This window comes from Gavia stellata, chromosome 9 (genome assembly GCF_030936135.1).
Source record: "Gavia stellata isolate bGavSte3 chromosome 9, bGavSte3.hap2, whole genome shotgun sequence".
In the NCBI taxonomy this organism is placed as follows: domain Eukaryota; kingdom Metazoa; phylum Chordata; class Aves; order Gaviiformes; family Gaviidae; genus Gavia; species Gavia stellata.
Window position 1 is genome coordinate 31,984,310 of NC_082602.1, and position 23,390 is coordinate 32,007,699.

The 23,390-nt window shown below is 40.4% G+C and overlaps 1 protein-coding gene across 2 annotated transcripts in view; it reads right to left on the bottom strand.

Annotated features, from left to right (window-relative positions):
- ABLIM1 (actin binding LIM protein 1) overlaps positions 1 to 23,390 on the bottom strand; it is a 133,739-nt gene that overhangs the window by 41,112 nt on the left and 69,237 nt on the right. Inside the window, exons 7-10 of one of the 2 annotated variants that reach the window (XM_059820987.1) lie at positions 15,461 to 15,548; positions 10,780 to 10,838; positions 8,268 to 8,330; positions 1,556 to 1,633 (exon numbers count right to left, since the gene is read on the bottom strand). In XM_059820987.1, the coding sequence (XP_059676970.1) occupies positions 1,556 to 1,633; positions 8,268 to 8,330; positions 10,780 to 10,838; positions 15,461 to 15,548 (288 nt within the window). The remainder of the gene's footprint in view (positions 1 to 1,555; positions 1,634 to 8,267; positions 8,331 to 10,779; positions 10,839 to 15,460; positions 15,549 to 23,390) is intronic. The other variant, XM_059820986.1, reaches the window with a different exon arrangement.

A 23,390-nucleotide genomic window follows, 5' to 3' on the forward strand; every position in this document is an offset into this window, starting at 1 on the left:
CATAGATGTTTTTGTAGACCCTAGTCTAGGCCACCATGTTGCCCTACAGGCTGTGCTGCTGAGCAGCAGTTAAATTTCATAAGCTACAGCTTACGATGTTGATATTACCAGCAAAACGGCAGCTCTCCAGGACATGCTCCATGTCTTGATATCTGCAGTGTTAGCATTTTTAATATATCAGCTCATTTTTGTTGTTGAAATGTACTGAACAACTAGCATTTAACTCAAACTCAGGACTTGAGATTTGTAATTTTGGTAATTTTTCTGCACTATTATACATGTAACTGATAGATTTTTGTGTCTGACACTACATTTTCAGCTATATAATCTTAAGGTTATCTATAAAATCAGTGGTTCAGCATTATGCATAGGTAACAGAAAAGAAAGTAGCAGGCCCTGTAGTCTGCCTCTTCTTCCCAGCATACCTTCATCTTTGGTCCCCCATAATGGACTCTCTCTCACTAACTTGCTTTCCTGTGATTTTCTTCCTTAGCTGTTATCTTCCACCTCTGCCTTGGATTTTATGCAGGTTATCTGAGAGCATGTTTTATATGAGGACAAAGATTATATGGACTTTCAAGGAACAGGACTCTTAAATGGATGCAAGTATTTGGAAGTGTAGGTTAAATGCATGGAAATACAGCAAATTTGAGAAGGCTGAGCTGTTCTGTTATTCACCAAAGTACATGTGAGTTGATATTCTTTCTTCTTAGAACCAGATTAGTATAGCCACAAAACATGACTTTTTTGACCCTATGGAGTTCTCTGCCAAGAAAAAAACAAAAGGTGCTGACACTTACAACACTGAAATGCCTGAAAAAGTGGTATGAAAATAGGACAAAAACACCATTCCTTTGAAAATTTTGAGCTAATCTTCTGCTAATGTATTTCCACTTTTAATTTCTAAGATCTTATAGGCTCAAAAAGTACCAATAACAAGGCCAAGAAGTGAAAGAGATCCTCTACAATAACGAAAGAGGAGGCTTCCTTACTGAAGGAATCGTATTAAACTCTACATCTCAGGTAACCACAAATAAAACAGTATATCAAGAGGTTTGCATTTTCAGTTCTATTAGTTCAGTAAAAGAAGTATGCTTAATATCGTTTTTGTTCTTAAATAAAAAACAACTTTCCTTCCACAACCAAAACATTAGACTTCTGAAACGGAAGGTGTTGTATCAGCCAGGCTTCTTTTAGTGTAGCTGATGCTCCTCCCCACGTCCTGCAACAGGAGACAGCAGATCTCTCAAGAACTGCATATCAAGGTGCACAGATCTCCTCACAAAGTCAAATGACCCATCTGCCTTCTGTCCCTCTTCAGATCATCAAGTGACTTCAAGAGATTTACTGTATTTTTCTAAGGGAAATGTGACCTAGAAAAGGCCTACCCCGCTCTTGAAATTCTATAGTTAGAAAAACTACACGGAGAGAATTTTAACAATTTAACCACTAGAATAAAGGCATTAGCATCAGTAGAAAAGTGATTTATTTCAGCATGCAGTATTTCATGTGCAAGCAAGGGATCAGCAGCTTATTCATCAGAAGGAATACTTACATAGATAGTGTGGCCTGGAGAGCCAGGTATACTGGAACCTGGTCTGGAATAAATGCTTTCTGATGATGTTCTTGTAGGCTGAAAAACAAAAAGTAACTTTCCAGAGCAACCCGAAGCCATTAACATTGGTAATTTTGGTTTTAAGTGAAGAAATCTGCACAGATCTTGTAATTAACTGAATTTAGGAAAAAAGTCAACACAAATGCAAGCATTCTGGCAAATTTCACAATATTGTGAGGCAAATGGGCTTTGTCTTTGGTAGGGGAAGGAGTGCTGTGAGACGGGAAAGAGGTTTTCTAAGTCATACAATGTAAAAGACTAACAACAGTAATGAACGAAATCAAACAACACCTGCCAGAGACACTGCAAGGAGCCATACAAAGTACAATCCAGGATAGTCCTGCTGGTCATTTTATCAAAACGTTAGTTCACAAACAGCTAGAGGTATCAGCAGTGCAGCAGACAAAACTGTTGAGAGGAGCACAGCACACACATTATCACTTTCCAGATGTTCTATCACTGGATTTCCATTATGAATACAAAACTGAATTCAGTCCTTCTGAGTAGAAGGACCACAAATCCTTGGCTTGGAGCTGTTCCCTACATCTGCAGCACAATCTAGATGCAACATGAAAGTTAAACTGTTGATTGAAATGTCATGATTCCCCACATTGAGGAAGTCCTGATGTTTAATGACAATGTCCTGCAAACTGAAACTCATGAGAACAGTCACACCCCTGAAGAGCGAGTGCTGTTACATATCTAGTAGATTTTCCAACACTGCATCAAGACTAAACAGACATTGATTCCCTGGGAGAAGTTTTGTGAGAGGAGACAAAATAACTTATCAGTGAGATGTAGGGATCCTGAAAACTTGATGAATTTGAAAAACATCTATTGGATCAAAAGTCACTCAGGCTACTGTGGCAATTACTCCTAAATTCAGCATGCAGCAGACACACAAAGGTAGTCAATGATATCCCACTCGCAACTGAGAAACCATGAACAATTTTCGCTCCCTAATTGACTGCGAAGAATGAAATCCCATCACAAAGCAATGCATCAGCAGATGACTGATGACACTAGTGCCGTGGGATACTTCAAAGTAACTGAAAATTAAATCTTGATAAATAGTCCTTACCTCGTCAGTTTGTGACATTGAACTAAGGGACCTTCAGGCACACATTGAAAAGAAACAAAGCTTGACAGCCTGGCTCGCTGATTTTTCTTAGGAAATATCTGGAGTGAACGCAAAAAGGCTACTGGACTTTTCTTATCTCTCGGCATACACTTCCTGAAAGGATCCAACAGACCTCAGAGTCTTTCTACCTTTTATTTCATAGCCAGCAAATCTATTGGAACCATCCGTACAAAAAATGCTGAAGACTAGTTGTGGATCATACAGCAGGCCTTCTCTGACTTCATTTGTGGAAATGAAATTACCACATCCAGGGAGGGTCAGAGGAATAAAAGGCTTTGAACATGCTCCACCAAAATACATGAAGATTCAGATCAAACAGAGAGCAGATGTGGTCGTGGACTGATACAGTCACAAATTCTCTCCAGAACATGTCTAAGAACACTTTCTCAGCTGTTCCTTTATGTGTTTCTTTCCTTTTCTCTCTGTAGCTGCAAACTCCTACATCCCAAAAGGGAACAGAAATTTCTCAGCTGCCCTTAAGCTCCTCCCATGATGCAATCAAAGCAAAAAACCCAACAACAACCACTTGTTTCATGGAAATGTTACAAGAATTAAGCTGGAAAATCTGGCTGTTGTTGAGAAACACTTTATTCCCCCTTCCATTCTGCCATTTCACACCGCTGTCTGAGTGGAGACACATGTAACATGTTGCTGCAGTTGCTATGGAAAACAATTGTTTTCATTACAACATAGGGAACACTATTAAGTAGTTGAGGTACTGTTAGGGGTGTCTCTGTTACCTTTGGCTTTTGGCAGACATACTTTAAGAGTTTTGTCTGCTCAGTTCTCCCTGTTGTAGGAAAACAAGTGTTAGAGACAGTTACGTCTTCTTCCCACCTGGCAGGCCCTCCAGGTTGCTCTTCGCTCTGGATCTTTTATAATCACTTCAGAAAACAAGAAATTCTCAGTCCTCGGTCCATCTCCTTAGTCTCATCTCTTAGTGTCACTGCTAAAAAGCTTTTCAGCAAAGGAAAATCCACTTGTACTGATCACTTTGGTGAATTTATTAAATAGACACCTTAAGAAGATAGTTTCAGCCACATCCTGCTAACAACTTTCTTAGGTATTCTTAAACCTGCAGTAGAGGAGCAGTTGTCAGACGGACTGGCAAGTTGTAGCACCTGTTCTTCGTTTCCTCACTGTGTTTCTGCTCCAAGTTACTCGTTACCATCCCATTAACACGGCCACGGGCCAGATATGACACCCTTTAAAACCAGTTTTCTATTTTCTGTAATTCTTCCTGCATACATCAATTTTACATTCTGTCTACTGCAAAGCTCAACATTCCCTGGGCAGGATGCCATCCTGCCAGCCGCTGCCTGAGCACACACCGTTCCTCTCCTGAGGAGCTTAATCCAAGCAGACCTGGGACTCTGTGGCTCCTCTATTTGCCCCCAGTTCTGCATCTTCCTTAGGTTTACGACACACCTCTGAAGACAGTGCATGAAAAAAAGGACTTCTACATCTACTTACCCTTCCTGCCTCACTTTGCCCTATTTCTTGTTTTGAATTACACAGGCTGTTTCCATCACAGATGGCTATTTCCTACTCTGCTGTTCCCATATGGTCTGGAATCCTTCACAGCTTTGCACTTTCCCCTGAAGACAATTGCATTGCACTTAAAAACATTTGTGCTGCTTGCCTTAACAAACATACACTAAAGATTCCTAGATATAAGCTGTTCCTCTGGCATACTTTTAGTTGCTATGGTTGGCTCCTCTCCTAAGAGACCTATAATAGCTCCTGACTGAAAAACTGTGATGGGGTATGGCCTTTATTAGATTGTAGATTACATCTTCATTAGCAATTGAGAATCCCTGACCCTAGGTACCACTGTTGTGACTGTGTATCTTAAACAGGTAGCAAGAGACACGCTGGAGATCAAGTTCTCTATTGATGTAACTGCAATGGGGTGTAAATTCCACCTTAGAGGAGAGCTGATCAGAGTACAGGCTATCCCTGATTTAACCTTTAACCTTCAGTGGAGATATCATGTGAGCATCTCTTGCACACATTATTGGAAGAATACAGGTAAACAAATTAGAGGAAAGATCCTCTAATATGAATGCATTAATTTAGAGGTATTTCCTTCCATCACAATAGTCCTATGACACTTGTTCTACACTCCCAGCAACAAAACAAGTTAAGCTGCTTTACTTCTACAAACAGATCTGGACCACTCTTTATATGATTGTTCTTGTTCTTGAAGGTTTCAAATAGAGCTTTTCATAATGCTGCCTTTGTGCAGAGAAATTTAAAGCAAATTTCTATGAAGAACTACAACTAATCTTTTTTTCTTGTGGTGCATGGCCTTTCTCCATATTTTCTGACAGTAGAAGAGTCATCTCTTTTTTTCTTTCCTCTTCCACCCACATGGATGTAACAGTAGTAAATAGATCAACATGAGACGTCCGTACCAGATACAGGAAGTCTATATAGTATATGGAAAAAATCAATAGAAATTCAGTCAATAGAAATTCATCCATGTCATCAAAGGAGCCAAAGGAAAGAACCAGATCACAAATTATCTGAAGTATCTACAAGACTTCTCAGTATTTCCCACTTTATCACAGACTTGTTATTTTTATGTTTTTGTTCTTCATTCCATGCATTTGTCTTCAATGCAAAAGTTCTTTACCAACTACATTTGCAGATTGGCAGAGGTAACACCAACTGTCATGCTCATCCTATTAGGTTCACTGTGACTTTCAATGCTCAATTATCATATCACCCATGCATATGCCACAAACTGATTAACTTTTTATTTTAATATTAGATAGCAAAGCTTAACATGTTCATCTGCATTTATTTCAGTTTGTCATGTCATCATGCATGGCACACCATCTAAATAAATAACTTCTTTTTTTAAAAAAAAATCCACACTAGAGCCATTCACATCATCCAGATGCTGTTACAATGTGGTGGCTCTGGCTTTCTCAAGTACAGATGTTCAGAATCATGCTCTATAAAAACAAGTGCAGGCAACCAGATCAAAACTGATCCCAAGAACATCTGGCCAAACGGATGCACTATTGTTTAACAAAGGCATCATCAGCATTGTTTACAGTACCTGCCTTAGTTTTTTGATAGAGTTCATTATGCAAGGCGGTGATAATAGCTGCAGAAGAATGAGTATGTTTTCACTTAGTAACATGTAGCATTATAGCTTAAGCAAATTCTCTAAACCTCAGAAGCTACTGTAAGTGAAGCATGTTTATAAATAAGCTAATAGAAGATTAGGATGTAATTTATTATTCTACTAGGCAGACACAACTTTGCAATAGCAAGGAATTTGGCTTTCTCAGTACAACACTTGCTACTTTGACTACCTGCATCATCAACTGCAAGGTTTTACGGTTATTTAGAACTTGGAACCAGGGTTCATTAATCACAGGCTTCCTATGGATTTCAGTAATTTTCAGTCACTGCGTACAAGACTAATAAAGCATCTCAGTGTTGCAGCATTCATTGCAACTGTCTGCTAGTTTAACTGTACCCTTCTCCTTACAAGAGTGTTTCCTTCAAATGCATGCATTCATTATTTCTCTGCCTAAAAAAATCTACACTATGTATGCATCAAGACAAAACTAGTGAATACGTTTAGTTCAAACTCACACAGACACACATATTAATAGGTTGCAACTAATTTTTCTTTCCTTTCTAGACACAAAGGCCAGAGAGGAGAATAAATTTTCAGCACATGATCACTGAAGGCACATTGCTACCAAACAAACTCTTTTACAAGACTACTCATGCAAACATAGCCTTCACCAAGAATAAGTTAAATGGAAAGCAGAAGAAATAAAGTGGGCAGTCCAGAACATACTGAATTCAACAGCAAACTTCTCAGAGAATTCACAGGATTTCACCCTACAATTTTCAACCTACAATTTTCATGTAGATTCAAGCCTTTGACCCATCTTTATAGCAACAGCCATGATAGCATCTTTGTGTCTACTCTGCAGAAGAACAGTTGAAGCCAAAATCTGCCTTAAATTACACTTTGTATAATCAGCATGTAAATCTAAACAGAATTTAATACTGACCAAATTTACACAAGAGGATATTCAGCTGACCCTAAGCTATTTGTATCCTACACAGTCTACAAAGCAAGAAAGAGAACATACCTTTATTTTGACATGGGCTGCTCTTACTTTGCCTTGCATATTTTTCTAATAGATTGGATAAGATTTGTTTTTTTAATCCTAAGGCTCCTGGATTTCAACACTGGAAACTCAGACTCGTGCATGCTAAGCTGAATGCAAAAAGCCACTACACTGGCCTAAAATATAAGTAAAATGGTCCCAGAGTTTGCTGTTCTCAGACTCCAACATTCGATTCTATAAAGCCTAGGACTGCAGAGACATTGCCCTCCTTAGGAGTACTGATAACACATCTTTATAGCTGTATTTTCTTGATACATAGTTCTGTAGCTAACAGAAAGAGCGAAGTTCGAGAGTAGTTAATGCATTGCAACATCCTAAGTCAACTGACTAAAGTACAGTGCAGGACAAAGGGTACAGGGCTGAATCACAGCATTGGATTCAACCACGTAACACTATCCTGCAGACTGCATCTAAGACAAATATCCTGCCCTGGCTGATGATATGACTGTATCTACTTTGCAATTAGAGATGTGAAGGCAGTACAGACAGACACAGTGGAAATCCAGTGGCATGGACTCTGTCAGCCTGTCTGCCTACTGCTAGCCTGTACTAAGTCCATACCAGTACATTCTTAATTCGTTATCAGGTGAAAGCTACCTCAGGTGTGCCTGCATGCATTACAGCTACACGTACGCCCGCAGCAGACACAACTAATAAATAAGCACTGCCCTGAAGGAGAAGAAATGGAAGTGGGTGGTGTTTGTAGGTGTAAAGCAAACTCAAGGAAGTCTGAAAGTAGAAAGTCCAGAATCGAGAGGACAGGGAGGACCTCCCAACCTGGATGTGGATGTGTCCCGGATTAGAAAGAGGCAAATGCTCTCAGACAGCACATAAAACATGCCCAAACACGGAATTTTGTAAATATTTTCTCAACTAAAGTATTCATGTGTAGTTGGTCAACACATATAAAAAGGAACTGATTTAATTGATGGCATTTTTTTCTAAAAAGCACGAGCCATTGTTCATAAAGCTACTTCTTTTTAACCATTGCTTTAAAGTCAGATGCTTTTTACCATTTTCATTTGCTTCATATTTGCACTCTAATTTTTTGTTTTAGAAGAAAAACTTTCTGTAACACTAGAAGAACAATACTACAGCCCTAAAAAGCTCATCTGAATCTAAAAAAAGTTAATTTTAAGCATTTCATTGAACAAAATAAAAAATGTGAGAATTAAGAAACAACACTGCACCACATGATGCAAAATACAGCGTCAGTGCCCAGGTGGCAAGTGATAGCAGGAAAGCTGTGTGGCAGAAGTAGTAGCAAGCGCAGCAAACAACAATAACGAAGAATCTTCTCCGTAAAGAAGACCATTATCAACACTATGAAAACACAACAGCAAACCTCTGCAGAGCGTGGCCTGCGAAGAACCAGACTCTTTGGATAAAAGAACTCAGATGAGGAATGCTGTCATGAAACACAAAAGGGAAAAAAGAGTGAAAAGGAAAGCAGTTTCCCCAGCTCAGTGGTTAAGCTCTTTTTTCAATCAAGTTACTAATATCTACTTGCCAGATAATAATCTGTGCATTATAATATCTGTGTTATTTACTGATGCCTGCAGAATCACAAACAGCCAGACAGTTGTCAAAAAACCCTAAGCAATGTATATTTTTGTAACATACCTGTGGTTGTTTTATTTTCTGCTTGCTTTGGCTTTGTAATCCTCCACAAACATCCAGTGGGGGGAAGATCTAAAGCAACCATTGTTTTTACGAACTCCCTCTCAGATCTTGACCAGCTAGAATGCTGATTAGTTTATATCACAGTTCAGTTACTGAGAGAAAACAGAACTTGCTGAAAACTTCTGAAGTGACTTCAATGATAAAAGGGCTTTTTGTTTTGTTTTGCTCTATAGGGAAAGGAAACCCAGCAGAGCAAACAGGCCATGTCACTGGCTTTTTGCAGAATCACGATAAAATCTAGGCCTGACCCTGAAAGTGGCTGTATCATATATTTGTCAACTCACAAACCAGATTCTGATTCTCACATCAGGTCTAAATGCATGTCATAAGAAACTGAAAATCAACCAAAGTACAGTTCACAATTTAGTGGTGACGTGTTCAAATCGTTCCCCCAGTTTCATTTGTTTCTGTACCTACCTGTTTGCTACTGCCTTCATTTGAGTCAGCAGAATGAAACGTGTCAAAGTCATCAAAGTGAACTCAAACTGATTTTAAAATAAGGTGGCTGACTTTGCACTGGAGTAGATAGAGACTATCTGTGATGTACAGTTGAAGGTAAAAATTCTCCAGCTCTCCAGCTAGCAACAGTACAGTGCATTTGTCAATGCCTTTTAAAGACATATTAAACCTCTGCATAGAAGCTCTCATCCAGGAACAAGGTGACATGGGGTAGCTGTGCCATAACATTTCTCAGATATTCCCTTAATATGCATTCTTTCACTTAACTTCATTTTCCTGCAAGAACTCACTTAGGCAAAGTCTTGCAGGTGGATGAATTAATTTACTTCAATTAAAATTAGCTGAGGGGGAAGAACACTGACATGCTTGAATGTGTGACAGAGAAAAGGAAAATATTTGAGGAGGACTTTGGCCATTTCCATGGGGAATGGAAATACGGCAACTGATTTATAAGGTCAGCCAGAGAAGGTTCATAAGGGCTGCAATGTAGTCAGGAGTGCTTTGATAAGACTCTTGGGTCCAAATGAAAGGGAGGTATTGTACCCCAACCATTCACTATAAAGCACAAGCATTCTAACACTTAAGCAGGGCCAAAACACTGTCTTACACTCAAATTGTTAAATGAGGAAGGAAATCCACTCCAGCGTAATTTTCCATTTTCTTATGGGAAGTCAGGACGGAACAATGTGCAAATGCTGGATGGTACTACAGTGATGTTTGGCCATGCTAGATCCCATGCCCATCTAGGGCCATTTATACTTCCGTATTATCAGTATGGCCCACTCTAACATGAACTCTGCTCAACAAAAATTTGCCCACACATTACCTATGATCATAGCAAATTCTCTGCAGGGGATGTTTTACAGATCAGTGCACCTGAACAAATTCTAAAGGATGTGGCTTCCTGCGAATGAGCCACACATAGAACACAACCCACAAGATAGCCTATGTATCATCACACCAGTACCTCTTAGTTTCCTTGTCTGAAAGACATTTTATTCATATTCAGTCTCTAATATTCATAGCCAGATAAATTACCAAAGTTCAAAGGACCAATTGAGACACCAAGAAGAGTAAATTGTCCAGAAGATGAATTAGTGAATATGGGATTAGAATTGCCTGGTGCACGCAAAAAGCCAGGCTACAGCATTTATCAGTACAGCATTATTGCCATCAAGGATTTGATCCAGAAAGTTTGTCTGGATATGTTGCGGTGACTCCAAGGGTAGCTGCAGCTCTTCTTGGCATTCAAATTAGGATCACTTTAGGCTGGGGTTTATTTGAACGGCAAAGGAAGACAAGTTCATATTGTCTAAATGCTGTAAATAACCACGCAGAACAAGGTATAACTATAGAGAAATTACACAGATGTGCAAAAATACTAAAATGTATTGTAGCATTTGCCCTGTTCACGTTTTCTCCTTAAGAGTCCCTCTCACAATAACTGAGATATGAAATGAAGTGTCTTAGAGACTTTGCAATGTCTGTATGTCAGTAAATGATACTATCTTTAAGGCAGTGCACTGAGACAGGTATGTGAAACTGGTGAGCCTAAAAATCAGAGCAATACCTCTGAAGTGCCTCCACTGTTTATTGTGCCAGAGTGGTGACAGCTATGCAAAAAAAACCATGGAAAAAGTCACTCTTTTAAAAACAACATTCAGTTATTATGTGTGCAAAATATCTGGTGTGTCATTGCCATGAATTCAGCTTACCCGTAGCTTATCTTCAGTCTTAGTGGATTGCTTACAGTCGGGATGCCAGACAGTGGAACCTGAGGGAGGTAAAAAAAACATCTTTATTCAGAGTAGAGCAGATGATGACTTCTGGTCATGACAAGACAGTTATTAAACAGAATCCCTTCATCGCATCAGGTGGTGAATCTGTATGAACTATGCAGGTAATTCACATTCAATTCTAGCTCATGGGAAATACAAGTGAAACAAAAAAAATATTCAAATCCTTGGCCCATCTACAGCAGCCTCTTCCTAAGGCAGTGAAAGCACTTTGCGCACATTCTTAATTAAAACTCAAACAGCCTCAAGCAGCAAGTCAGCAAGCACCAGCTGGAGGAACTGAAAGACAGAGGGTTCCTCTGGGCAGGATGGAGGGTAAGAGCAAAAGAACTGGGCCATGGTTACCTGATCTGTTCTCCCCTTATGTACTGCACCACATGTAAAAAGGAAGTTCTGATTATAAGTCCATTAAGACTGGGAAAGTTCTATAACTCCCTTGAGCGATAGGTGTCATATCCAGTTACTGTAAGTATTACTCAGATCACCTCTCCCCTGCAATTATGCAAAATGCAACAGGAAAAGCAAAATTAGAAAATTCACAAAGCAGCAACGTCAGGGCAGTATCCCACCCACTGCACTAAGCTAGAGAGGCCAGTACGACGCAGGTGGTACAAAGCAGCCTCTCCCTAGATCACAGTGTACCATACTTGCCATGGGCACACACAGCATTTCTACCCCTCGCTCTGCAAGGTCAGCATGTGTTGCACTGGCATTTCCACATGGCATATTCCAGCTACACATTCTACTAAAAAAGGCAAGGTCTCTGCTGTTTGAGTCCCAAAACATGGGATTCCCTCTTATGCTGTAAAAATGGAAATATCTGTCTGTCCCCAAGGGCTGAGCAGTGTCAGGGGCAAGGAGAACTTCCACCCCATTTCAGTTCTCATTTGGGAAAGAGTGTAAACAGTGGTGACTGCTGGGAAGCTGGTGGCAGGTATTAGCCAAGTTGAAATGGAGCAGAAGTTAATGCTGATTTTTAACACTGACTGCAGCTGTGGTCAAATGCAAACTCCATTCCAGTCGAAGCAAAGCCAATACAGAGCCTTGTCTGTCTGCAGGGGGGAATGTCACCTCTTCACTCTGTCCACAAAGGAACCAAACAGAGCGAAGTCCAGGTCTCCTGCTGGTGACTATTAGGTCAAGTGCAGTCAGAGGAAACCCCACCTTCAGAGCCCAAGAGAGATATGGGTCAGGGTTCCTGGAAATTTTGTTCTAACGAGCCCTTACATGGCTTGGTACAGAAGCAAAGACCAGCAGGAATGATTTCACTTCCCAGCAGCACACAGTATAATCATCATCAGGAGACTGGAGAGAATGCTGTGACTCTGGATCAGGGGTCTGAGATGTTTGGCTTTGAGTCTAAGCCAAGGAAGAAGAAACTGTGCATTTGGCAGGGGGAAATGATCAGACAAGAGGGAGAAGTATACCAACAGCCTTCTCTGTAAACAAACAGCAGCCTCAGAGCCAGGACCCCACAGAGCCTGCGAGATCAGGAAAGAAGCATGCCCTGTGCATTTGCTTAGGAGGTCAGACAGATCCAAGCACTCAGGAGGAAGGGATTTCATGTTATAAGGCTGATGAACTACGACTCAGAAGGTTTAGGTTCATTTCTCAAATTCAGCTGTGAACTTCCTGTGCGACCCTGAGAAAAATGATCTTTGTTCCTCTGTACCTCAGTTTCTTTTCTATTAAACCATCCCCACCATCAAAGAAAAAGCTGTCACTGCATTTTCGGGCAGTACAATTTTAGGGACAACCCAGGAGAATGCTGGAGCTGCTGAAAGTGAACAAGAAATGCAAGGGAGTCTGGATGTCATTTTCATGGTGAAACTTAGCTGAGGGTTGTGAGGGTTTTTTTCACAAAATCATAAGAGGTTTGAAATATGTGAAGTTTAAAAACGCAAATCAGATAAAGCAGGCTTAAGAAGTTAAATGTAAATATTTTTCTTGATCTTGAACTCTGAGCCACCTATAACTTGTAGATTTTATTCATCCAAACATGTCAACCTATTTTGAAATGCTTGGAACAATGCAAATTCTCACGCTCCATCGCTGTTCTTTTTCCTACCAGAAACAGTTCAGCAAATTGTGGTTATTCCCACTCTTGACATAAGTTTGTTTGCTCACTTGGCAGACACCAACCAACATGTTCATCTATTCAGCTTTTTACTTTGCACATACCATTGTTTCAACATACAGTGCTCTAAAAATCAGTAACTTGGGCTATTATTTACACATTGAATAAGGCTGAAAGCCTGCATGAGAATCGAGTGAAGCATCCCTCTAAATGCTGAGCAACATCCTTGCTCAGAAACAGTGTTCTGGGGCAGTCCATATAGTAATATATTACTAGGAAGTCAATGGGAAGGAGAAAGTTTCTGATGCTGCTTCCTTTTCATTTTCCTGTGTTGGAGCAGGGCAAAGCCAGAATGCTTCTGCTAGCATTATTCAAACCATCCTTAAGATAGGAAGCCCCAAAATAGACAGCTTGTTTTTCCATGCTCTCCTTTTGCAGGTTTCCCACACATTTCTAATACAAGTAGCTACCATAAACCTGTCAGGCTCCTCTATTATACAAAGCAATACCAACACAGTGCTTTCATGTCCTGTGGAAAGGACAATTAGAAGTGAGATGGAAGCTGCCTATTTTCATATATTTTATCAATAATGTGATTTTGGTTCTAGCTTTAGTGTTGTGGTGTTGTATTTTTATTTCAGACAAATGCTTGGAATGCTGTTATTCTGCACCCCACGGTAAACAATTTGGATGGAGTCAGGGTATACATTTCAGCTGAGAGCTTTGCACAGGAGAGGCTTTTAGGTCCCTTACACTCATAAGCATGTTGAATTCAGCAAGGAAAGCTTTGGCAGGACAGTCTGGAGCACACTCAGCAATAACATTATTTAGTCAGAAAACTGCTCGTGAATAATAAAGCAATGCAACTTGGGCTGCTCCTCCTCTGAGACAGAGTGAGCATGAAGAACATTAATTCACAACCACAAAAAGGCAGAAACAGCCAAGAAGAGAATGATGGCAGATCAAGGAGCCAGGTGTCTCTCCTCTTTCATATCACCTGAACTTGGCCAGGATAAAATCTAGCCTTGTTTAAGTAGAAGCAATGCTTTCTGTCTTATTTGGATCTGCAGAAATTTACGCCACAGCCTGCCTAATCAACATGAACTCCAATTCTCTGCTAGACTGGTGCAAACAGCATCAGTTGCAAACAGCTGTTATTAATAACAGCAAAGAATGAACTAATGCTTACCTTGAACTCTGCCTGTACTTTATCATACTATGATGTGAGGAAACTAAGATTACCAGTTGTCAGATGCTGTAACTGCTACTTTCAAATTAGTCTTTCCAATTTGCCATTAGAAAGCAGTATTTCCTACCCAGCCATCTTCCAGCCTCTCCTTGCTCTTGCAATGCAGAGCTGCTACACAACTCGATATCCAGTTCTGTGCACAGCTGGAATAAGATGACTAAGGTATAAGGTCAGTGAGAGATAAGAGAGATGGACTGGTAGGGAGGACAAACTACAAAATAACACAAGTTAGCTTCAAAGGAATTCCTTAACAATATTATCTTATTTTGGAATTCCTCCAGAAGAAATCTCTCAGATGGCTGCGACCACACTGTCATAATTTTTTTCTTATTCTTTTATAGTCCTTTCAGGTATATCAAGCAAGTTTTCTAACATAAGCACAATACACAAAATCCCAGCATGTATCTGCCTTTTCCACTTTGATTTCTGGCTTGCATAAATGTGTATTATATGTCTTTCTACCAACATTAATTAATACTACAGCAAGTAATAAAAGTAACTGTAGCTTAATAGTTAACGTGCTACCTTCTGGGAGAGTAGGTGGAATTCAGATCAAGGATACTTTTCAATCAAAGAAAAGAGCGTGTTCTTTTTTACATGAAAAGATCATGAAAAAAACCCATGCTTGGCAATACCTGGGAGTGTAAGACCGTTAATAAGAAAGAGGAGATGAAAATGAACATACAAGACAGTCGACATAAAAATAAAGTAAATGGGAATAAAAAGAGAGATGTGACCAGATAGAAGGGAAATAGGCAAGGCAAGCAAATATCATTAAGAACTGGAGGAGACAACCTGTCAATGCTCATGGGGAATGAGATCTACATGATTCAGAACAAGCTCACTGTGGTCTTTGGGAGTTTTTCCATTGCCTTTTACAGTTTGGAGTGTGGTCCAGAAGAGCAGAGAAACTGATCAGCAGAATTCAGGGCAATTCCAGGTTTGCCTGGTATCTCATATACCAGTCTGTGTGCTAAGCTATCTGTGAGATGCCAGATTCAGAGGCAGACTAATAGATTCCAGTTTTGCTACACAGCTTTTGAAAACACAGTCTGCCTCAGCTAGGCTGCAGGGTCACTGCAAAGCCACCATTATGACCACCTACGAGGTTGAAAACGTTTCAAGTGAATAAGTATGAGAACACTGAAATGAAAATAGGATGGCTATAGTCCTCCTTGCCCATATTACATAGAGATGGTTTACAAACTCCTGAGGTCTGTGACAGAAAAATTACAAAGTCTGATTTTCTTGTTTTGGAATGGAGACATCCTTACCTTGCAGATACATTTCTTCTCCTTCCGTGAACATTTGGTTGCACCTGCTGCATCGTGCACAGCTTGGATGATAATGCTTGTCGCCTGCCTAAGCAAAAATAAAAAAGGGAAATGAGGGACCACTGCATTGCACTGCTTTGTGAGCACTCATCATTTGCTGACAGACCACTGCAATTTTTCTTCTACTTCACCCGTTATGATACAACATTGCCCTCATGATGTGACAATAGCGACGAGAATGTAAGATCTGCCATACTGCTTCAGTGCAAAGGTCTATCTAGTATAGTATCCTGTCCTCAACAGGGCCAGCAGCGACTACTTGGAGTAAAAGGATGTAAGAAACAAGACAATACAGAACAGTTTTTCCTCTTCACATGTTCCCATTCAAGTAATCAGTGGTTTAAAGACTTCCTGGCTAGAGGCTACTTCACAATCTATCTCTTCTCCATGATTTGCCCAACACCTTTCTAAATCTCCATCTATCTAACAGTCCAAGGCAATGAAATGTCACACTGCTATTGTTAGATATTTGTGTAAACCTGCTGCTTCCTCATTCTGTCAAACAACATCTATTTTCTGAATTGCTCCATTGTTACGGATGAATTTATAGAATCACAGAATCATTAAGGCTGGAAAAGACCTTTAAGATCATCAAGTCCAACCATCAACCCAACACCACCATGCCCACTAAACCATGTGCCGAAGTGGCAATGAACGACAGTTTTCAACCTGCTGTTTCATTCCTTGGCCGCCTTCTCAGCACTGCTGATATGGGCATTAATAGAGAGAGCTTTCTAGAGTCAATTCTGGGACCGTTAACTTAACTCACAGATGCCTGACTTCAGAAGCTACACTAGCACAGACAGCATCAGCTGAATTTGAACTACTGATGTATAGATGCTAAATACTCTGGATCCTGTTACCCAAATCCACTGAGCCATTCATTCTCTTAAATACACTGATATCCTTAATAAGCAAAGCTGATCAGATTTGAGGCCTACAAGGACAGGAAAAGTCAAGGCACAGATATTAATGTGACCTCTTCTCCTTAGGAGACCAAAGCAGCCAATGTATTAACTTCCTTGCATCAGAAACTAGGCATGCAAAGTCCACATCAGGCGTTTTTAATCGAAAAATAATTAATCCCAAAAAACAACCCTTAATAGTGACAAGTAATGAATTCTAAAAGTCTTTAAAATTGTACCTGGCTTTCCAAACAAGTTAACCTCAAATCCTTTTTCACATAATATTGCCTAGCCACTGAGATGTTTTATGCACAAAATATCTGTTTACTCTGTAGATGACTTGTAAAATGTCATCAAATCCATTTCCTACTTTATTATACTTAAGACTGTAACATTACTAAACTCAACCTTCCCTTGTGTCTATTGAGATGAATAACAACATATTTTTGGTTCACATTTGATGTTGATTATACAGGCTTAGTATTTAAAAGTACTTATATGAGATGACGAAGTATATGGATTAAAGTACCTGACAACTAGCAGACAACCAGATCTACCACCCAGCCCTTCTACAGGTAAAGTTGCACCATTTGATTTTAATGTTCTCATTTGTTCCTGCCTTAGCAGCGCAGTACCTGGGTTTGATTTTAGGGAAGGCCAGGAAAGGTACCTATTCACAGAAACAGTGATGTTTGTGGACTTGACTATTTATCCTTCATTATCACTAAGCACAATTCCTGTCCAGGAATTTCAGCAATACAAGGCCAGAGAAGAGGACTCTGTGTGCTGTTAGTTTAGCCATACACTCACTCTTCAGTTGCAAAAAACCTGCATTTCTCTTACTTAGATACTGCCTTTGCTGTTGATTCCTGCTCCTTAGAGGGCAGCATCCACCAGACAGGAAGACTAATGTGATTTAGTATTTTTTGTACAGCAGATTTAGACCTATAAGGCAAAAAAGGGACTCTGGTAAAAGGGAGAAGGTCACTACAAGATATGCCTATTCAAGGAAAAAAAAGCTACTGAGGGAGGAAACACGGAATTGATGCTTGACTTGCAGCAACAAAACCAATATTGAAGTGAGAAGGAAAAACATAGTTAATGCTCATTCTCTATTATTTTCATTATTGGCTGTCCTCTTTGTCTCTGACTCTCTCTAGCAATTATTTAACCCCTGAGGTGTCCCATCAGTTCCATTCAAGACTGGAATTTACAAAAAAGAAAATGAAGAAACTGTGAATGTATCTGAAACGTAACACTGGCATCAAACCACAGCTATTCTGATCTTGAATGCAGACGTGCAAAGAACAGCTACTTATATACATATACATGCAGCTTAGGGCTGTGAGTATTGAACAGTGTTCAAAGGTAGGTCTCCAATTCAGACAGCTTAGCACTCAGCAGAAGCCAACACCCTTTTCTGCACTTTCTGCCTCATGCAAACAATATTGTACATGCAGAGGAACAGCAATTTTATCTGTGTTCACTAAAAAAACATCCCAACTTTTGAGGATTCCTAAAGTTCTTCAGCAGAGGGGGGCCCACAGAGCTGCTTGTCACAAGTTATTTCAGACGTATTTGATTTAAAGTTGATGGCAAATCTCATGTCCTGGGAACCGCTCCCAGTTAATGAGATATAAAAAAATTCCTAAGAAGGCTGAATCACTGCCAGAAAGGATCTTCTCCAAACAGGAAGACAATAATTGAAAAACAGATTTGAAAGAATAAACCAGGAATCTTTTCTGCACTCTGCCTGTCTCATCCAACTAAAGAATCTCTCTGCGGCATAACTGTGCCACTACTTAACAGAGCTCAAATTTTTAGTAGGCACATAAATTTTTCTGAAATAAAATTCATAGCTTCTCAAAAGGCATTCAGTAGGGTAACTAAGTAGCTACACAGTCTGAACTGGAAAGAGTACGGGGCCTGTTATATAATTATTAATTAACCTTTAAGATATCCCATCTGAGGTGGGATTGTGTCCTGCGAGATGCTTACCAAATTCCCAGACACAAAGGACTGAAACCTTTGTACATAAGTATTATCAGACGAGGTAGGTTTTATAAAGAAATAATTCCCTACCAAGCACCCTGATGCTCAACTAAGGCAATGTAGTTTTAAGAAAGGTAGTTAGGATCCAGTAGAGGTATCTGTATTGTGAGAGGACCATGGCATGTGGACAAAGAAAATCACGCATTCACACCTGTGCAGTTTCAGCTTCTGTTCTCCCAGGCTGGCCTTTGAGGTGTGGTGTTTTTGTTTTGGGTTTGTTCCTTCCTTTTTGTTTGTTTGGTTTTGTTTGTTTGTTTTTTCTTTAGGAACAAGAAAGCCATATTGCATGTATGTTTTAATCAAATGCTGCATTTCATTGTCATAAGCAAAAGGTACCAATCCTTTGGGTTTTGTGTAGCTACTCTGGCAGTTCTACCCCAGGCTTCTGAGTTTCCTGTTCCTTGTTTTGCAGTTAAAGCACAATAACTTTGGTCAGTTACTTCTACTAGCTTGATCCATACGTTGTCCTAAAAGGGTCTGTATCTGGTCCATCTAGTGCTAATATTAATGAGTCTTTCACTTGCTGTGATCATCTGATAAACATTCCACTTATTTTTCTCCTCATCACAAAGGTTTTATTGAGGATCCTTTAGAATCCTTTATTGAGGATCCTTTAGAAAAGGGCGCCTACTCATCTGTTAATTGCTATAAGCCGTTTACATGTTTTTAAAAGCCAGGCTACTTGCAGGAGAAACAAATCCAGAATTCATCACAACATTACGTGTAGACCTGTGGCCTCTCTGAAGATTTTTTCCCTGGAAAAACTTCTGATATGCTACTGTCAAGAGAATATAGTTTAAACAATGTACACGTGTCTCTTCAAAACAGCCAAAGAGACCGATTTCAAGTTTATCGGATCCTTCCCCAAGGCTGAAACAACTGGCCAAATTTTAGCCTAGTGTGAGTGATGATGAATGAACACCATGCCCCAGATAACACAACCTTGCTAACTGGAAGCGCTAACACATCCTGCACTGGAGAGGCTTTGGGGGAGTTACATGCCACAGCAGCTGCAGTTGTTGCTGAACACTTTCAAAGCAGTTTCATGAGTTTTCTGCCTCAGTAATGTTTCTACGACTCAGGGGTGGAAGCCTTTCTTCAGTGGGTATCCACTGGAAAACAATCCTCGTCTCAACTAACTCAGGGCTACTCTTGCTATGCCTGACTTACTGTGATCATCTGAGAAAACTGGTTGCTAAAAAACCAGTAATTTACAATGTATTAATTAGGAAAACCTTTTGGATCTACAAGGGGATGAAATAGTCACACTTTTTAGAGACCTGGTCTTGCTCAGCTACTAAACTACTAAAGCTACTAAACCCTCATTCAGTACATCCAATGAGCAGCTTCCTGTAATCTTATGCTACTGTGCTGTGGACTGTAAGGCTTGTAATCTCAATCCTGTTGGTTGTAACAAGTAGTATTAATGTAGTGCACATTTGCCCTGAACATTCTTCAGCTGAGGTGCAAGAGGGTTAAAGTCACTTCCTTCCCACTATGCCTAGCTCTCCTTACCCCTTCTCAAGTTCACTTCATGTCCAGAAATCCCTTACAGTTAGCTTTGCTACACAAGGACTTCTCAAGTGGCATCTTGCACCCTGTCATCAGCAACAAATCACTTTCTTGTTCAAAATATAGCTATGCAGCCACTAGATTTTAATCTATCATATTGCTTCTGATCTCTTCTGAATTATTTCAGCTTTGGTTGAGGTCTTCAGGACAATGTAAACCATCAAGTGCAAACTATGACCCATACCTTAGAGGACTGTCCCTAAACTAAATTCGAGTAAGTTGAATTCATTGCTGAAAATACCTTTGTTTTGCTTAGCTAGAAGTGCTAAAACCAACCAAAATAATATTGAACATCATTACTCTTACTTTGCCTACAAATTCTTAAATGGAATTGAATGAATTGACAGCAAAGTTTCTTGTCAAATGAAACATTAAACCTACGTGTTACTGTCACTGCTTATAAATTCTTTGTTAAATCAACTGGCAGTTGCATTTGCAGTAGAAGCAAAGAACTTCATTTATCAATTTATAATAATATGCAATCTCTTCTGACTTTCATATTTATCTTCTACTGACACTGACAAATCTAAAATAGGTTCTCACATTACAGAATCACAGAATCACTACAGTTGGAAAAGACCTGTAAGATCATCAAGTCCAACCTGGGGAAAAAAAAAAAAAAAAAAAAAACAACCACAAAACACCCACCACACAACAACAACAAGCCACAACCCACCCAACACCACACAGCACTATGTCCATCAAGCTACATGCCACAATGCCACATCCACACGCTCCTTGAATATCTCCAGGGAGGGTGACTCTACCACCTCCCTGGGCAGCCTATTCCAATGTTTCACTACTCTCTCAGTAAAGAACTTTTTCCTAATATCCAGCCTGAACCTCCCCTGGCGCAACTTGAGGCCATTTCCTCTAGTCCTGTCACTAGTCACTTGGGAGAAGAGACCAACACCCACCTCTCTGCAACCCCCTTTCAGGTAGTTGTAGAGAGCGATAAGGTCTCCCCTCAGCCTCCTCTTCTCCAGGCTAAACAACCCCAGCTCCCTCAGCCGCTCCTCATAAGACTTGTGCTCCAGACCCCTCACCAGCTTCGTCGCCCTTCTCTGGACACGCTCCAGCACCTCAATGTCTTTCTTGTAGTGAGGGGCCCAAAACTGAACACAGCATTCGAGGTGCGGCCTCACCAGAGCCGAGTACAGAGGCACAATCACCTCCCTGCTCCTGCTGGCCACACCATTTCTGATACAAGCCAGGATGCCGTTGGCCTTCTTGGCCACCTGGGCACACTGCTGGCTCATCTTCAGCCGGCTGTCGATCAACACCCCCAGGTCCTTTTCTGCGGGGGAGCTTTCCAGCCACTCGTCCCCAAGCCTGTAGCGTTGCCTGGGGTTGTTGTGGCCGAAGTGTAGAACCCGGCACTTGGCCTTATTGAACTTCATCCGGTTGGCCTCAGCCCATCGATCCAGCCTGTCCAGATCCCTCTGCAGAGCCTTCCTACCCTCAAGCAGATCAACACTCCCTCCCAACTTGGTGTCGTCAGCAAACTTGCTGAGGGAGCACTCTATCCCCTCATCCAGATCATCAATAAAGACATTAAACAAGACTGGTCCCAAAACTGAGCCCTGGGGGACTCCGCTTGTGACCGGCCGCCAGCTGGATTTCACCCCGTTCACTACAACTCTCTGGGCTCGGCCATCCAGCCAGTTTTTTACCCAGCGAAGAGTGTACCTGTCTAAACCACGGGCCGCCAGCTTCTCTAGGAGAATACTGTGGGGAACAGTGTCAAAGGCTTTGCTGAAGTCCAGGTAGACAACATCAACAGCAAAACATTAACATTAAATCCCATTTGAACACAGTAGACAGAAAAATTTAGATTAAAAAAAAGTAGTACCATATACTCATTTATCAAATACTTCCAAAGTCTTAGAACTGCAGAATAAAGGAACAGTGGCCAAAGGTATATTATAAGTGTCATTATACATGTAAATACATGGATGTTAAATTTGAGTAGCTTTCCATGGTTCTGCAAGTCTCACTGATTCGTCGTTGACCAGTGATATATGCTTTCTATTTATTTACTTTGTATTACTAAATATATCTACTATACACAATATGTACATTATATGCATATTCACGTACAGAAAATAGGTTTTAACACTATTTTACATAGTATTAAGGTTTTATTTATTCTGGTAATTTTAAGACTTATATTGGAATCAAGTTTTTAGCAACACTGAGCTTCAGTTTCCCAAGATACAAAGACGGTTAAGTAACATTTAATGATGTCCTTCATAAAATACTTTGGACAAACACTACCAAGGAAAACCATTACAGAATTGTATTCCTCATGACCAGTCCTGAGAATAAAACCACATAATCACCTCTCCTCTAAGGCTTACGAATGACGGTTGGAGGCTCAGTAGTCAGGATTCATGGATGATGGGTACATAGGGGAGCTTGATGTGTATGTACATTATGCAGAGGACACGTCCCAAGTAACATTAGCAAAAGTACAAGCTCTGTTATGTATTATAACAATACAAAGACCTATAATAATAGTTGATAATGACAGACCAAATTTTTCATGGATCACCTTTTCAGACTCAGCAGCTATCAATTTTCAGCCTTCTTCTAGCATATGATTCTCTTAAATGACTTCAACTTGGACATACAAGTCTTCCTTAGCTGACTAAACCCGTCTGCAATACCATTTTAAAAGCTACAGGGTACTGTTTACAGAGGGCTTTGAGGGCTCCCTGTAATGGCGGGGTAATAACCCTGTACAATCGTCCGGAATGGGAAAGATCCCAGAGCACAGCCATTGCATTACACACTGCGTGCATCAAGCTTAAAGAGACCTCTTGCAGTTTAAAAGGTAAACTGAGAGGCCGGGGGGTAGGGAGGTATTTGAAGCACCAGTTAAACACAACACACTGAGCTCCTGTACAACCCCTTCTCACACCACTGATGCTCCAACCTCTTCACACTCATTTGCCTTCACTTTATGAAGATGCCTTTGGGGACCTCCTGAAGCCAAAACTGTACTGTTACTCACAGGTGTCAGGGAAGACAATGGTGGGTATCACAAGAATGATTTCAACCCAGGAGCTGCAAATAACAGCTGCACGCAAGCTGATACAACGTGTCCCAGAAACTCACCATAAAAAGTACCTGCACTGAGCACACATACAGCTTTAACCCCATGGTAATAGTACTTCAAAAGCCAAGGACCATGTTTTCCAACTCCATCCCCTCTGTCCCCACTTCCCACAAGATTAACTTTTATTCTCTGAGTGCTTGTAGAGCTCTAGCCTCATTAAATAAATGTTTTCTTCTTTGGTGAACGTGAGAGCTTAAGATTTCCTATTACTCATGCCTTC